This window comes from Thyridium curvatum (genome assembly GCF_004353045.1).
Source record: "Thyridium curvatum strain D216 chromosome Unknown NODE_1_length_1224711_cov_81.814160, whole genome shotgun sequence".
NCBI lineage: Eukaryota > Fungi > Ascomycota > Sordariomycetes > Thyridiales > Thyridiaceae > Thyridium > Thyridium curvatum.
In genome coordinates, this window is record NW_022156756.1 from 583937 (window position 1) to 600618 (window position 16682).

The 16682-nt window shown below is 54.9% G+C and overlaps 6 protein-coding genes across 6 annotated transcripts; 2 read left to right on the forward strand and 4 right to left on the reverse strand.

Moving 5' to 3' along the window:
• Positions 1-278: 278 nt before the first annotated feature.
• E0L32_000171 (uncharacterized protein) lies at positions 279-3131 on the reverse strand (the record flags this gene model as incomplete). Its single annotated transcript, XM_031135811.1, has 7 exons — positions 279-378; positions 451-2473; positions 2534-2667; positions 2731-2836; positions 2892-2930; positions 2993-3015; positions 3100-3131. 7 exons carry the CDS (start codon positions 3129-3131, stop codon positions 279-281), a joined length of 2457 nt encoding a protein of 818 aa, XP_030997548.1.
• A 1927-nt stretch (positions 3132-5058) lies between these two features.
• On the reverse strand, positions 5059-5865 carry E0L32_000172 (uncharacterized protein; the record flags this gene model as incomplete). Its single annotated transcript, XM_031135822.1, has 4 exons — positions 5059-5223; positions 5295-5382; positions 5446-5702; positions 5785-5865. The coding sequence occupies 4 exons, from the start codon at positions 5863-5865 to the stop codon at positions 5059-5061; spliced, it is 591 nt and encodes a 196-aa protein (XP_030997549.1).
• Positions 5866-7205: 1340 nt separating this feature from the next.
• Positions 7206-10742, forward strand: E0L32_000173 (uncharacterized protein; the record flags this gene model as incomplete). Its single annotated transcript, XM_031135833.1, has 5 exons — positions 7206-7619; positions 7699-8028; positions 8713-8838; positions 8908-9085; positions 9184-10742. 5 exons carry the CDS (start codon positions 7206-7208, stop codon positions 10740-10742), a joined length of 2607 nt encoding a protein of 868 aa, XP_030997550.1.
• Positions 10743-11411: 669 nt separating this feature from the next.
• E0L32_000174 (uncharacterized protein) lies at positions 11412-12377 on the reverse strand (the record flags this gene model as incomplete). The annotated part of the gene is made up of 3 exons (XM_031135844.1): positions 11412-11703; positions 11764-11902; positions 11978-12377. The coding sequence occupies 3 exons, from the start codon at positions 12375-12377 to the stop codon at positions 11412-11414; spliced, it is 831 nt and encodes a 276-aa protein (XP_030997551.1).
• A 465-nt stretch (positions 12378-12842) lies between these two features.
• Positions 12843-14121, forward strand: E0L32_000175 (uncharacterized protein; the record flags this gene model as incomplete). The annotated part of the gene is made up of 3 exons (XM_031135855.1): positions 12843-13398; positions 13462-13748; positions 13813-14121. 3 exons carry the CDS (start codon positions 12843-12845, stop codon positions 14119-14121), a joined length of 1152 nt encoding a protein of 383 aa, XP_030997552.1.
• A 314-nt stretch (positions 14122-14435) lies between these two features.
• Positions 14436-15919, reverse strand: E0L32_000176 (uncharacterized protein; the record flags this gene model as incomplete). Its single annotated transcript, XM_031135866.1, has 2 exons — positions 14436-15397; positions 15448-15919. The coding sequence occupies 2 exons, from the start codon at positions 15917-15919 to the stop codon at positions 14436-14438; spliced, it is 1434 nt and encodes a 477-aa protein (XP_030997553.1).
• Positions 15920-16682: the final 763 nt, after the last annotated feature.

Here is a 16682-nt window from a genome sequence, read left to right on the forward strand (position 1 = left end):
CCCTTCTACAACGAAACAAGAGCCATTGGCGAGACCAACTCGTCGCTGGCGTTGCTCCCTGGCTCGATACCTCCACCGTACTAACACTCGATCCTCGATTCTTGCCCTGTCGCGGACGAGCTCCCACATTGCTCGTATACCCCTTATAACGATCTTGTACGCGCTGTTTATACAACGTTCGGCATATATAGAACAAAATAGCCTGTGAGAGGCATGTCTGCCGGGGTTGGCTCGCCTTGAAACATCCACACGCATTTGCCTGTCTTCGCCACGCTCGTCTACTCCTGTCCGAAACCCATCGTCTCTTCTACCGCAATCGTCAACTTGTTCTGCAGCATCTCCAGGTTCTTATATGGAGGCAGATCCAAGCGGTTGAAACTAAGTATTGTCATATCAGTACAATTTGACCTCCAGTTATGCAATGTTGTAATTGAAAGAAATAATACGTACCAGGTGTGTGCCTTTGGCAAATTAGTAATCTCGCCCGCCTTCTCGATAGTAAACCTCCTCGGGCCGTCACTGCCCTGCAGATCCTTGAAGCCGTTGACTGGAATACGCGAGGTACCTGTCGCAAACTGCAGCAGACGACTCTTCTGCTCGCCGTCCCAGGACCGGATCGTCTGCCAGAAGAACTGGATGACTTCATCAGACTCGGTGTAGCCACGGTAGTCGGTATGCTTCTTCCAGTCGTCGACGTCGATCTCGGCGATACCACCAATCAACAGTTCCAACTCGCGCTCATCAAACACATTGATCAGGTCAATCGGGATGAGCTCGTGGAAGCCCTCCTTAAAGGCCTGGAACTGCTCGGCAATGCGCTTCTCGATCCTCCACTTCACCATCAGGTCGACGTACTCCTTCTTGTTCTCGTTGGTCACGTCGATGTTGCGTCCGTTGGGTATCAAATCCTCGACAGTCATAACGCCAAATCGCTCGTCTTCCGTGGAGAAAGTCTGCTCCAGAATTCCACCGGAAATGTCGTTGTCCAACATCCACTTAAGAGATCGGTGGAAGTCGGCATCGACACCCTCCATATCTGCCAGTTGCACCGCCTTGCCCAGCATCATCTTGTACAGAGCGCCAATGAAGAAGGCGTCGAGGAATCTCCTGTGGAAGATGGCAAGACCGACGACTCGTCCGATGAACTTGAAATAGTTCAAGTGTTCGGGGTTGATGCCAGAGTGGGGGTTGATCTGCAGGGTATAGTTGTCGTGTGCAGAGTATTCGAAAAGGCAGTAGAAGGGGTTGAACATCTCGTGGGACAGCAGGAAGAAGAACTCTCGAGAAAGACCGCCGTAGTCCAAACCATCCTCTCCATCGAACTTGATCATCAGGCGTTTCTTGAGATCAGTAGCGGACTGGCGAGAGATCTCCGCAAACGAGTCCTCGAAAATGTGCGAACGCCTAACCTTAATATGGCACTGCCCGGACAAGATACGCATAGCTGGCTGGGACCTGAAATAGATGAGCTTCCTCCGGAAGTCGCGCTTGTACTGAGGTACATTCTGATCGAGAGAAGACGGCAGTCGGGGGTCATCCCAGGTGGTGGTTTTGGTGTTGTGATCCACGAAGTAGACACGAGCGGTGTTGGTGAGCCGCATTTCCCATCCGCTGGGTAGAGGGCCGAGCTGCGAGACGGGCTGCTGCTGGATGGTACCGTTGGCGTTATTTTGTCCACCATACATACGGATGTACTGTTGGCGCCGCGGGTCCACCCACGTTGTTGTCCTCGTGTTATGATCAACGAAGTACGGGCGTCCCTCAGGGGTCCATCTCTGCTCCCAGCCGGGAGGAAGTTCACCGGTTCCCGGACTCGTAGCTCCAGTGTGCATCATCGTCTGGTTGTTAGCGTTCTGGGCGGCTGATTGGGGTTGCTGCGGCTGCTGCTGCTGCTGGAGCGTCGGCGAGTTGGCACCAGTCCTATCTTCGGGTAGAGTTCGGTTCTGGTGTCTCTGTCGCTCAACCTGCGTGGCCACTTCACGATCATGGCGCATCTCGCCAGCTCCAGCTACGGTCGGTCTGTTCCAACTCGTAGTCCTCGTGTTATGATCCACATAATACGTTCGGCCAAGATTGTCTTCTCGACGCTCCCAGCCAGCTGGGAGACGACCTTGAGCATCCTCAAACGGACTGAGCGTGCTTGTCGGTCGAGAGCCCTGCGCTGCTCCGTTGCCGTTTGCACCGGGGGCAGTCATGCTGGCCGGCCGGTGAGGTAGGTTCAGCTGTTGGCTGCTGCCATTCAGATTTCCGTTCGGCCCAGACATGGCGGATGCTGGTCTGTCAGATGCTCTATCTCCTCCAGGTGCGGACAGACTTGAGGCTTGCGGCGCAAGCAGTCCAGGGCGGCCTGAGGTAGATGGTGCTGCTTGACCGCGGGCTGGGCTAGACAGATTAGTGGAAAGGTTGACGATAAGCTTTCCGTGGACGACCAAATTATCAGTGGACTTTTTCAGGTCCCTGGTGAGCATTTGATCTAGAGAGTAAAATAGTCAGTACTTTTTTCCCGCAGAGGTGAAATTGATCTGAGCATTACCATCTGCGTCGGGCGCTAATTCGATGATGTCGCCAATGCGGATGTTGATGACGCCAAGGAAGCCCTGGTCCTTCTTCTTGAACTTCTTCTGGTCGAAAACTTGAACGGCGAGTATGCTATCTTCATTGACTCGACTGCAACAAGGTCATTAGCACCTTTGTGTGATGCGATTATGGGAAAGGTCGAGAAGCACGTACAAATCGAAACTCTCGTTCCAGTAGGGGTTCAGGGTTCGCTTGGAGACCGAGGTCGTTTTGGTTTGCTCGCCATTGATTGTAGCAACGGCGAAGGGGTCAGGAAACCCTATGAGAGCTTGTCAGCCATGATTCAAGGCAGTCAGGTACGAATGAAGACATACTGAAGACGTCACGTTTGTACAGGCCATCGGCGGCGATGACTAGATGGAGAAGGAGTCAGTAGGAAGCTCATTGTTAAATGCGGGGGATAGGGCTGATTCACTCGTCACCCGAAGGTTGGCCTGGCTGTAGACGAGAAGGCATCGGTCAGTCGGTCAGTTTCTTCATCAAGTGATTTCCTTGACTGCTCCGGGAGACACGAGCACTCACGCTGGCAGCCCAGCCTCTCCACGGCTGCTCATGATGGCCTCGGGGCAAGGGGCCACGCGAGCGTCTGGAGTAGATGGTGGTGATGGTCGCCGGGCAGGACGGGATCGAATTGCGATACGCGGTTGCCCAAATTGTATCGCGAGCTCCCTATGTTCGCTCCGGAAGCGAGATGGTTTGGAAAAGATTCAGAGCGACGATAAGAGTGACGCGCAACTGGGGCATGTAGGGGCTGAGGCTGTGCTTTTGCTCGGTTCGGCCTCCCCGCTTTGAAAATGGGCGGAGCGGTGCCGCAATCGATGATGACTGGGTGAGGACCAGACTGTGGCGAATGGCCGGTCTGCTTGGGCAAAGTCAAGGAGATACGGGCGCAGAACCAAAGCCTGCTTGGTAATAAGGAATTGCCTCTCCAGGAACCAGCCTCGACTGCGGGTTCACTCCAAAATATGTCGTGATGGTGCAAGAAGAATGCGGAGGGAAGGGAAAGGCGTGAGGAGGGACAATAGGTGATTTCTTGGTTGGTAGCGGCAGGCAGCCCAGCACGCCCAGCACCCAGTGGACACTGCTGTCGCCAACTGCATGCACTGTGGGCGCTCGCTTTACGACCTCAGTGGATGGCTCGACTCGCTGTCTTGCTCTAGGAGTCTAGGTACAGCAACTCCACACACACTCACGCATCACACACGACCGCCTCAGTCTGCTCGCAAAGAACATTGACAGTACTTATCCTCTTAGCGCGTGCAAGCCGCCCGGAGCAGGTACCAACATAGCTCTAGAAGTATAGATGATTGTACTGTACCTAAGGTACAGCAGAGACACAAAAGCTTCTCGGCCTGGCTGGCTTCAAGCACACACCCATGGCGGATGGAGGGAGGTGACGCTACGACCAGGATTAGGTAGAAGAATCAACCCCACATTAAGAGGTCGGCGAGGTTAGTGCCCCTCATCCGCCAAAGTCCACTGGCATGATGTACTCGCCGCGTCTCCAGGCGCATTATCCTGCGAGACAATCCATCCATGGCAAGGCGCATAGTCGTGGCACCTTGACGTGTGTGAGCCTGAGAGTGTGAATGTCTACTAGGTAGGCACTTGAAATACTTGCTCATCCTCTAATTCCCACTAATTCCTAGGTCAGCAGCTTACATGATGTTCGTTGAACAAAAGGCGCAATCTAAGTAACTACATTCACCTCCCAGCCCTCGTCACCTATCAGAAAAGTTGATGATCTCTAGTGCTAGACCGACTGTTATCACTTCTTTGATGACAGGAGCTATTTTCGCCGCTTGTCCCAATCATTATTTTGAAGCGCTTGAAATAGAAACACGAAATGCGATTTGTTTCGGACATGCATTTACAATGAGGCCTCCCTTGGACGAGCTTCAAGCAATCTCAAACTCGTGCCGACAAAATCAATTCGCACCCAGAAAGGGGAAAAAAACAAAAAGGCGTATAGACAGGGACCTGTGACCCCTGTTGGGCAGCACCACCAACCCAATACCATATTTCCGGGTCATGTCTGGTCAGCAAACAAAAGCCCGCATTGGAAGGCTATTTTGGTTCTCGCCCTCATGCACGCCCATCACATTGATCACACTTGATGTTTCCATACATAGCTACTGGCAAGCACGTCGTCCCTCTATCATGACGCCGTCAAGGTAGTATGCGCGCATCAAGCCGTCCAATCCATGCTCTACTGCTGTAGCTGGCAGCACTTCTCCCCTTCCATAGGTCTTCTAGAACTGTGGCTGCATCCCTTGTAACTTTTCCTTACATTTGCCCTATGTATTCGACTCTTTCCATACCAAAGACGCCCAGCAAGACCACTCAAGCCCGCTCCATTCTGATCACTGCCACTAGGCATGTATGTATAAAGTACATTAGGCTAAAAAGAGGAGAGGAATAGAAAGGGAGACTGGGTATCACGGGGACCAGGATTGTCGTCTCGCCAAGACAAGCCAGCTCTCAGTACGGGGTGAAGCCCCGGCCGCGGCCACGGTAGCCACCGCGGTATCCGCCTCGGGGCGGGTATCCACCACGACCACCGTGGAAGCCTCGGCCGCCACCCCGGAAACCACCTCGTCCACGACCACGCGCCATTCCAGGGAGGTTCGTTCGCTTCGGCACGACCTGTCCGTGAATATCAAATTAGCGATACTGTCCTGGCAAAGTAAAACTCGTTCGGACAGAGCAGGACAAACCTTGATGTTACGACCCTTGAACACGCTCTCGTTAAGGACGAGGGCTTGGGCAACAAGGCTGGGCTCGGTGAACTCGACGTAGGCATAACTGCATATCAACGCGTTAGGTCGTCTTGTCAATTAGAAAAAGGGACAGGGAGCTGCAACGAACCCCTTGGGCTGGCCAGTGAACTTGTCCAGGAGAATGGTGACTCGGTTGATTGAGCCACAGCTCTGGAAGTGGGCCTGGATCTCCTCGGGAGAGGCCGAGTAGTCGACATTGCCGACAAAGATGCTTCGGCTGTCGACATCTTCCTTGCTCTCCGAGAGCTCCTGGCTCTGGCTGTCCAGGGTAGCCTGCATCTCCCTCAGCTTGGCAGCCTCCTGCTCCATCTCCGCCACACGCCGCCTCATTTCTGAGATCTCCTCCTGTTTCTCGCATCAGTATGCGCTCTCTAGATTCTCTTTGTAGGCAGGTTCGCCCAGAACGAGGCTTGCGTGACTATCATACCTCATCGTTGCCCTCCTCTTCGGTCGCGGTAGCCTCCTCCTTGACCTCGGGCGCCTTCTCCTCAAGCTTCACATCCGCCATTGCTAGGTCAGTTAGTATGTCGTAGTGTCTCTGGGACCGGGCTGCTTGGATGGGCGAGATGTCCTAGGGCACAGAACAATTTATCAGTAGATGTTCAGTTTAGTCGCGATCGAGGCGCGTTGCGCGGGGCAGCCAGAAGAGCTAAAACACGCTCCTCAGCAGAAATTTCAGAGGTTCCATAGCTGTAGCTGATGGGTACTCACAGTCTCCAAGTACGTTTGAGCAAAAATCCACAATGAAGATTCCGCTGCTGCTCTGGCAGTGAATTCGAGATGATGGAAATCAAAGGGCCTAAAGACTCGAGGAGCGACAGGGAGCCGCTTTGGGTTTAGCACTCTGAACAAATGATGAAATGCGCTATCTTACTCTGGGACCCCGATAAGATAAGGGGACATCACGTGCTGACATTTTCTGGCTTTACAGTCCGTGCTCCTTCCCCAATCCGGGCAATCCCCAAAGTCTGGATGGCATAATATCACACCCTTGCGACTGTCTTCACGTTCACAACGTGCCGGAATTGCCCAAGAATCCGGTTCAAAATTCCTTCAGAATTGCACATGCATGAATCCATGCTTAACCTCGCAGGGCCTTCTTTCAAGACATCCGTGTTTGGGACAATAAAAGGCCTTGTTGACCTCAAGCCCGGATGACGGCAAGTTCGTCCCCTAATTTTACAGTTCACTACTGCAGGCAGTTTCTGGCGTATGGGGAGCGAAATGGCTGTCGTACCCGCACGGGGCGCAGCGGCCATCCTGCACCGATCCGGCATCAGCATGACCTCTGAAGCTCGTGTTCGCCCCCTAGGAGCAGAGCAAAATCCAGGAGACCTTTCAATAGCATCGTTCACTGGCCGCAGTAGCCCTGCAATGCAAGGTCGATCTCTGTAAGATGGCGATCATGTCTCGGCCAGGGACTCAAGGTCGGGACGGGAGGAAGGCGACTTTGACGGGATCTCCTGTAGCACACACACCTTGCATTGCAAAACTCGCGATATCCGCTCAGCAAATGTCGATGCCGTTCCCGAATCTCGATCCACGGCCCCGCAGAAAACAACACATCGAAGTAGGCACGGGATGCGGGGTGTAGGCCAGTATGGTGCGACTTGTCAGACCTACCCGTCGTCGAGGAGGAAAGCACTAGGCAGCTGAGAGGCCTTTTTTTCGCGCGCGTTGCTGTTTGCAGTCCTCGCCATGCCCTAGGTACCTAGCTTGAGTTGTATATAAGATCTCGAGCGCTGTTCTATCCATTCATTCACCGCCCTTACCTTAGTAGCAGCGCGCAGCACCATTCCCCTTCATTCGGCGGGATGCCCATCCGCCCGTAGCATCGCCGCCAGAATAATGGCGAGCAGACCGACAATCATCATCATCCCGGGCGCCTGGCAGCAACCACCAATATGGGAAGAGTTCTGCACCGCGCTCAAAGGTGCCAGGTATCCGACCCAACTTGTTGCACTGCCGTCCGTTGGTGGTGAGGCCTTGCCCCTTGCCGGCCTTACTGAAGATGTTGCCGCGGTGAGATCCTACATCGGCACATCAGTGGCCCAAGGAGAAGAAATCATCCTCGTTTGCCACTGTTCGGGTGCCATCGTGGGAAGCAACGCAGTGATTGGGTTCGACCGGCCCAGCCGCGCAGGTTTCGGGCTTGCGGGCGGCGTGATCCAGATGGTTTTCCTCGCAGGCTTCATCGCCTTGCCCGGGAATTCACTGCTAGACGTGCTCGGCGGGGAGCCCTTGCCCTGGATGCATATTCAGGTAAGTGCTACAGTCTTGAAAGTTGCGGGCGGGTCGCTCAACTTGATTCATACTGAACTCTTGTGCTTCCTCACCATAGGGAGACAGAGTGACGGGGCTCGCAGAAATGTTCCCCGGCATCGCGTTCAACGACCTGTCCAAACAGGACCAGGACCGGTGGGCTGGCCAGATGACGCATACATCGATAACTCATTTCTCGGGCAAGACGAACTATGCCCCCTGGGACCACGGCATCAACTGTGCCTACATCTTCTGTCTGGAAGACAAGGTGCTGCCGTACGACATCCAGCAGAACATGGCAGACTTGCTTGGGTCCAAGTCGGGGAGGTCAGTCGTCAAGAGCAGCCATTATCCCTTTTTGAGCGCCAGTAGCGAGCTCTTGGAAGCGCTGGAGAGCGTGACAAGAGCGGTGGGAAAAGATTAAAGAGATTGGCGATTATACACACGCATGCCGAAGGAGCATGGATGAAAGCAGAACACGAGTCGAGGAGGATATATTGGGTTGCAAGCAACACATTTCAGCAACCAAGCCACAGGATGGAGGTTGCAATGACCAGCATGAGGCTCTGATATCAGGTGGGGTTCACTTTTAGGCCCTGTTCATGTACCGTGTCGTCTTAATCACCAAGTGAGTTATGAAATGGCAAATCCTTGCATACAGGCTCGAGCTCAGGCACACAGGATGGGGCACAGAACCTGTTTTCGGTGATCGAGACTAGAGGCACGCCGGAGCTTTTGGTGCACCACACGATGCATGATGGATGCACCCGTGGACCCGGCGCGGAGCTTTTCCAGCGGCCTGAGCCACTGGTCTGGCGCCTTGTTCCAGGTGAGTTTCAGCCACGGCTTGCCACGCCTTATGCGCCAAAGCGGGTGCCTGGCCGCTGCCCCGCGCAACTGGACCCCACTGTTTACAAGTGGGCGCATACGTAGTTGCGGTGTTGGAGATGTTCATCCCACACGGAGAAACAGAGCTGCCTGCTTTGCATGTGAAGCTGTTTGTCCAGAGCTATCTTCCTTGCAAGTACCGTCCTAGAGATAACCTCATTCTTTCTGTTCAACATTGCCCCTAAAAGTTCCATATCTTTTCTAGGACTCAGCAGTCCCGAGAAGCATGTCCATCACCATCGACAAGATCCTCGCGGCTGCGCCGGCCACAACCCGAGGCCAACCTACGCAGCTCTCCTGCGATGCCAAGGGAGAGCGCATTACTTATGCCGTAAGCTTCTAGAAAATATCTTCAACAAGATCCATCCTTGCCCTTTCGACGTACTGACAGCTCCCAAAGTCAGGCAAATCCGTCTTCGTAAGGTCCATCGACAACCCCGCCCAATGCAAGCAGTACACCGGCCATACCGCCCAGACGACGGTGGCCAAGTTTGCGCCGAGCGGCTTCTATATCGCCAGCGGAGATGCGTCGGGCATGGTCCGAGTATGGGACGCTGTGGAGGCGGTCAACACTAAGGGTATGTTTCATCGTCGGGGAATGAGCATCTTTTGCTCAAGTTTCTTGCTCAGTGAAAGGGGTAAGCCGAGCTAATGCATGCGTCGTTTCGTTGGCCAGGCGAGTACCACATCATAAACGGCCGGATCAACGACATCGCCTGGGACGGCGACTCCCAGCGCATCATCGCCGTCGGCGACGGCCGCGAGCGCTTCGGCCACTGCATCACGGCCGACAGCGGCAACAGTGTCGGCGAGGTCAGCGGCCACAGCAAGGTCGTCAACGCAGTCTCCATCCGCCAGCAGCGACCCCTCCGGGCCGCCACCGTATCTGACGATGCCACCATGTGCTTCCTGCACGGCGCCCCCTTCAAGTTCAACTCCAAGGCCTCCGGCCTGCACAAGGGGTTCGTCTTCGGCTCTGCCTTCTCCCCCGACGGCAGCCTCCTTGTCACCGTCGGCGCCGACAAGCGGATACAGCTGTACGATGGCAAGACTGGCGAGCCGACGAAGGAGATTGGCGAGGGCGAGCATACCGGCAGCATATTTGCCGTCAGCTGGGCGAAGGACTCGAAGCGGTTCGTCACGGCAAGCGCAGACCAGACGGTCAAGATTTGGGACGTCGAGTCCGGCAAGGTTGTGCAGTCCTGGCGGCTCGGCGAAGAGGGCAGCGTCAGCATCCCTGACCAGCAGGTTGGCGTGGTCTGGCCCCACGGCCGCAGCGACGGCCTGATCATCAGCGTGAACCTCAACGGCGACCTCAGCTACTTGGTGGAGGGCAGTGATAAGCCCGTCAAGATTGTCCAGGGTCACAACAAGAGCGTCACATCTCTGGCCGCCGGCTCAGACGGCAAGGGCAACAGCATATGGACTGGCAGCTTCGACGGCCGGGTCTGCCACTGGGACGTCGGCAGCGGCATCGGCTCCGTCGTCGACGGCCAGAGCCACACCAACCAGGTCACGCAGTTTGCAGCCTCCTCGGGCCGCACGTACAGCGTCGCTTGGGATGACACCCTGCGCATCATCGACGAGTCAGCCGCGACTTTCGCCGGCTCATCGCTCAAACTCACCGCCCAGCCCAAGGGCATAGCTTCCACCCAGGATGGCCGCGTCTTCGTCGCCCTCGCAGACGGCGTTGCAGTCTACGTCAAGGACCAGCTCGCCTCCGAGCTCAAGACCTCCTATACCCCGACCTCCATCGCCGCGTCGTCTTCCTACGTCGCCGTCGGCGGCGACGACAACGCGGTGCACGTCTACAAGGCCGACCCGTCGAGCCACAAGCTGTCCGAGGCGCATACGATCAGCAAGTCGACGGCGCAGATCTCAGCGCTGGCCTTCTCGCGCGACGGCGCCCACCTCGCGGCCGGCAACTCGTCGGGCAAGATCTACGTGTTCAAGGCGGGCGGTGGCGACTGGCCGCTCGCGACGGACCGGTGGTCGGCGCACACGGCGCGCGTGACGAGCATCGCGTGGAACGAGGCCGGCACGCACGCCGTCTCGGGCGGCCTGGACACCAACGTCTTCGTCTGGAGCCTGGCCAAGCCCGGCAGCCGCGTCAAGGCGCTCAACGCGCACAAGGACGGCGTCAACGGCGTGGCGTGGGTCGAGGGCGGGAGCAAGGTCGCGAGCAGCGGCGGCGACGCGGCGGTCAAGGTCTGGAGTGTCAGTGGGCTGCAGTAGAGGGACGGGAAAACGGAACCGGGGGGTTGTGGTTAGAAACGGAGCGAGACGAGAAGAAATGAAATGAAATGAATTAATGAAACCTCCCATCTTGACGATGATTGGAGATTCGGGTATCTCTTGAAGAAAATGTAGAAACGCGCTGAACCCAGATGCTGAACCACCCGATGATTTTCGCCTCAACAAGACGCCTTATACGAGAACCTTCCCTGCTCCTCTTTGATGTGACCTCCTTTAACCCCCTTAGTAACCCCTTCCTGAATTTCGTAGTACCTCCCTCCGAAGTTTCTCCCAGCCTTGCTTCATGCAAAAGCTCGTGATGCACCTTGACAAGTGGCCCTCCGCCAAGGCAATTCTCCTTAGAAATCATCTTCACCCGATGAATCCGTGGATCCTTCTGTAGATCCCTCAGTAGACACTTTGCAGATAGAGTTAGTCAACAGGGAAACGGCACCCATGTACAGGCCCCGGATAGTGACAATCCCCTCCTCGACGCCATGAAGTCCACATGCAGTGAGCCGGAGCCTAGCCAGGGTAGGGGCGCTTTCTGTACATCATGCCTAGCGGGGAAAAGAGGTAAGAGTGAGTAAGAAAAGTACAGTAAGAGGAAAAGAGCATGCAAGAACAAGAAAAGACATGTGAAGGGGAGGATCCGTCCGTGGTCCACAACTAATCCATCTGGAGACTGGCGATGTCTGATACGCGGCCGGCGGCAGCAGCAGTGGTGCTGCAGCCGGAAGATAACTCACGCTCGACGGACTCGCCGTGTTGGGCGGTGGCCCTCATCTGCGTGGCCTTGGCCATCGCGTCTGGATAACACGTCAGCACCATCCAGTCAAAGAGCGTGGTGCTCCGGTCCTCCTCGGTGGGCGGGAACACCGGCTCCTCGAAGGGCGGAAGGTCATCTAGCCGACCTTGTGCAGTGCGCAGGCGCGTCTCTTGGACTGCATCTGTTAGATGGCTATGCAATACTTGTCAGCTTGAGGGGTGTGCGAGTGTTCATGAAGCTCATTGCGCCTACCCAAGCTGGCCAAAAACAGCCCAGCGGTTTTTGTCAACGACCTCTGCCAGCTCTTGCTGGTGGTTATCTGCCAGGGTCGGGTTGGGGACAGCGATGAGAGCGACATGGTATCTCATGACTTCGAGAATCGTGCCAGAGCCTTGTGATGAGTTTGCCAATCAGCTCGTTTATTCTTCCATATCCATGAGTTCATGTATAGAACAAGCTTGCTTACCACAGTGAGCGATGACACAGCCGGCCAGTCGCGCACGGTACTCTCCTCGGCAGCAGAGGTAGTACCTGTAGATCTCGTCCGTGAAATCAAAGCAATGGATTTTGATACCGAACGTGCGCCTGCCCTTGAGCTGTTCTTCGAACCACTCGAGATCCGGGCCGCACTGGACCGCCATGTCCTGGTAGCCAGTCTGCTTCATGAATTTGAGGAAGTGCTCGCTGATGACTTCCTCCAGCAGAGCTCGGAAGCCGGCTTTGGAAGAGCCGACGGTGACAAAGCAGCATCGCGAAAGAATCACCTTGGGCGCATCAGCCGAAATGCCCAACTCGGTGCGAGCAAAGTCGTCCAGGTGTTCGGCCGTCGACACTCCAGTTACAAGGACGCTGGGGTTCGGCGCCATCTTCACTTTCACGATTGCTGATGAAAGGTGTAAAGTTTGGGGGTACTCGGGATTTTGAAAGCCCCTTTTTCTGTGTAACCGTGTGAAATATTAGGGTCTGAGAATGTGATTCAAATTTTGAATATTCTGCGCAGAAAACTGAGTGAGCGCACGTCTGGTCTGGTCAAGAGATGCTCAAAAGGCCAGAATCAATGAGCCGGAGTGTCTAAGAAAGCTTGAGTGGGACCATTTCAAGGCGGCAGAAAGATGATAAGATAAAGGACGATCCATTGAAGTACTGCGCTGTAGGCGGTGAAATTTATCGAATGGCTGCTAACGCCTTTTGTACTAGCCGGGACCGAACTGCACGGGCCATTAACCGCATGTCTCTCTGGAGAAACATCAAATTTCTGGTAGCCGGGATTTTGGGATTGAAATCAGACCAGGAGAGCTTCACTGTGTGAGCTGTTCAGCACAACAATCAAGATGGCTTCCGCAGCGAGATCCCTGCGGCTGTGTTACCGCAGCTGCAGGCATCACCAGCCAGCCATCCGGGACTTGGCCCCTCGCCAATTCCTCGCCAGTCGAGCTCTCTCTACGACCCCGGCGCGCCGGGCTGACGATCAAAGCGACAAGGCTGCCGACGCGGCCTCATCGTTCGACAAATATGTCGAGGACTTTGAGGTCATGGATAAGAAGAAGTATGGGAACTTTGAGCAGTCGCTGCTCGAGGTCATGACGCCCGAGGAGCGCGCAGTGTACGACAAGTCTGGCCTGGCAGGCGGCAAGGAGGCCGACGCGCTCAATCGCATGCTGAACGACGCCAAGTCCGAGATGGGCGAGATCAGGAGACCCATCATGAGGAAGAAGAACAGCTTCTGGCATGAGGAGGAGCCTGATCTGGAGCTGATCTCCGATGAGCTGCACGAGGACGACTTCGAGGAGGATGACATCACGAGCATGGCGCACGGCAAGTTGGACGAGATCCGGGAGCACAGACAATACGCGCGGATAACCGCATGGGAGATGCCCCTGCTTGCTCGTGAGTGATCGACGACTAGCGCTCTTCCTGTCAACTGTGTGACTGATTGTGTGTTCTCTACAGAGTATGCCAAGCCCTTCGAACCTCCTACCAAGGACATGCCCCTTCGATTCCGCTACACCTCCTACCTGGGCGAATTCCACCCCGCTGAAAAGAAGGTCGTTGTCGAGTTCTGCCCGACCGACCTCGGGCTCACTGAGGAGCAGCAGTTGAAGCTCGTCAAGCTGGCTGGGCCGAGGTACAACCCGGAGAAGGAGATTGTGCGCATGAGCTGCGAGATGTTTGAGCAGCAGGCGCAGAACAAGCGATACCTGGGCGACCTCGTCGGAAAGCTGATTGCGGCGGCTAAGGTAAGATAGTCCCTGTGCTGCCATTGGAACGCCTGAGCCTGTATACTGATGAGCACTGCAACAGGACCCCAAGGATACTTTCGCAGACATCCCGCTTGACACCAGGCACCACCAGTTTAAGAACAAGCCCAAGTTCCCCAAGGAATGGCGCATGACCGAGGAGCGGAAGAAGGAGCTCCAGGCGATCAGGGCACAGGGCTTCCTGGCAGATCAGAAGAAGGAGGCCGAGGGAGGGCTGATCGATGGCGTGCAGCGCATTCAGGAGGTCCTAGCTGCGCAGATAGCTGCCCCGGCCCTTCGATTCCGTGACAAGGTCGCTGAGCTAGTTGCTGCACCGCGGACAGCCGCCAAGGGTAAACCTATCAGGAGGTAGAAATAAGCTCATGCGGCCGGGCATCGTTTGGCCTTGTTTACAAACGCATTGCCTGTGTACTTTTAACACGCCATAGCCACGCTCTTGTAGACTAGATGTGTACAACAACACATGTGAAATAATAAAAACGCCGGCACACAGAAGAAACGATGAATGGTTCCAAGAATTAAATTGCTAGTGGTAGGCTATCGTAGTGCTCGCCAAGAAAACAACTGTGGTAGAAGTACAAAAGGGGCATGCCAGCGATAATGACCATGCCCAGGCTTTGGTGGTCATACCAAGGCCGCAGAGACGAGTTGGCGATGCTTCACAGTCTAGACAGAAACACCAGAATCAGAAGCACCGGAACCGTTGTGAAGGTCCGATGTCTCGGTCATAGGCGGATCCAGTGAAAGGCATATGCCGGAATCATCGCTGTCGCACAGCTCCGTCGCAGTCGCAACTGTAACGTCGGGGCATTCCTTTGCTGAAGCGACAACAAGTCTCCAAGTCTCCTGGATGCTCTGCTCCATGTCGGGCTTCACCCACTTGACCACCCAATCCGACTGTAGAACCTCTTGCGCCGATGGCCTCTCCTCGGGTAGATACGCGAGCATGCGACGCATAAGATCCAGGAAGGCCTTTCGCTCCGCGTCGTCCAGGGTACCGACCTGCAATCTCGCGCGGTGCTTCTCCACGCATCCCTCATATGCATCTTCCAGCGATGACCAGTACATCCTGGCGCCATCAAGTCGCCTCCCAGTCTTCTCAAAGTACTTCGAGAGCATATCCTCCCAGGAATCCCGCCACGCGGGTGGGAGAGGCCCAAGCATGTCGATCAGCTCTTTGATAATCTCGGCCGGGCTTCCGAACCCGGTCGAGGTCAAGGGCCTCAAGGCCACGACCTTCCACAGCGCCAATCCCAGCTGCCAGATGTCAGCAGCAGTGGACATGGGTGAGGTCGGGTCGAGCGAGCACTCAGGCGGTCGCACGTTTCCGGGGGTGTGTGAATCTTGTCCTAGGCGCGACTCGCCTGCCGACGGCGAGAACGACTCGCCAAAGTCGCTCAGAAGAATGGCCGTGTCGCACAATTCGAACTCGTTGGCAGGCATGCTCATGTCGAGTGCTTCGACTGCTTCCTTCGGGACATGCGGCGACAGTGGTTTTCCATCGAACCGCTCGATAGGAATCGTCTCTGGCATGCCATACTTCTCGTGGAACTGATCAATCGAGAGCTCATCAAAGCCGGGGAAGGGCATCAAGAGAACATTGCTAGGTCGAAGATCTTTTGATAGACCTTGCGTTAGCATGTCGAACCTAACTGGGACTTGTCTTTGGTTAACTTACCACCATGGACGTAGCCTTGAGAGTGTGACATATCGACAGCCGCAATGAGCCTGCCACAAATCGCACGCGCTATTTTGAGTTGGAACATTCCCATTCCCATTCCTGATTCCAGATCGCACTGAGCCGGTGGCATTGCGTACACAAAATGGGTGCCGTTTGGGCCCTGGACCTCGAACTCGTCGATGATGGCGGGAACAGCCGTACCTGCGGTCGAAGACAGAGCTTGGAGAATCTTAGACTCTCGGCCAGAGACACCGCAATCCGCCAAGGCGATTTTGAGGGCCACATAGCGGCCTTCATTGGTATCTCTTGCGAGCCAAACGGTGGCATACCCCCCGGATCCCAGCTTATCGACGATGCAGTATCGTTCTTTGAGGATCTCGCCAGGACCGACGGGGTGGTACCCACCAGGCTTATACCCATCAAGGTTTTCCACGCCCTCTATGTAGTGGTACTGGGGCATCTCTGCCATCATGGCCATCTTTTTGGCTGAACGAGTCGATGCTTGACGAGTTGTGACAAACGGGCGTAGGGAAATGCCAGACCTGTTTGTTCTGTCTGCTAAAAGGATGAGCGTCTGAGAGTGCTCTCACAGTATTACTTTGATCATGGACAAGTAATCAATAGAAATCGTGCAAAGGAGAATATTCGACTTCTGTTGGGCCTTTTCGAGTTTTTATATTCGAATGGTGGTGGGTGGTCAGTGTGGTGGGAATCGAGCATAGAGGAAGGGAGTAGGGCAGTAGAGCTTGTCAGCTAAGGTGAAGGATCAATCGAATTCCTTAGGGGTGGACCTGGAGTTAATATTCCTACAGGACCAGCCCATCCTGACAAACTTGCAACTTGAACATGGACAACAACATCACGTGAGTCAAAGGTTGTTTGCTGCCTGTTTGACCCTGACTGTCACTACCTAGGTACTCTGGTCATCAAACACTAAGAAGTCATTCAATCAGCTCTTTGTTCAGGTGACCGACCAAATCAGGCAAAAAGTAAGTTGATTGTCAACAACCAATGGAAAACATCGAGATGATCAGCTTGGCAAAGTCGTGAAATCAACAAGCAGTACCAATAACTTGCAAGAACAGTGCACATATGTCAGAACCATTGTACAGTCATACAATCAAGAGACAATCAAACAAACAGAATAGGACTGGTTCCTAATACATAACCTGTCTGATTCCACTATCCTCCTCGTGATGAGTTGCTGGTTAATGCTATGTGGATAAACCTGC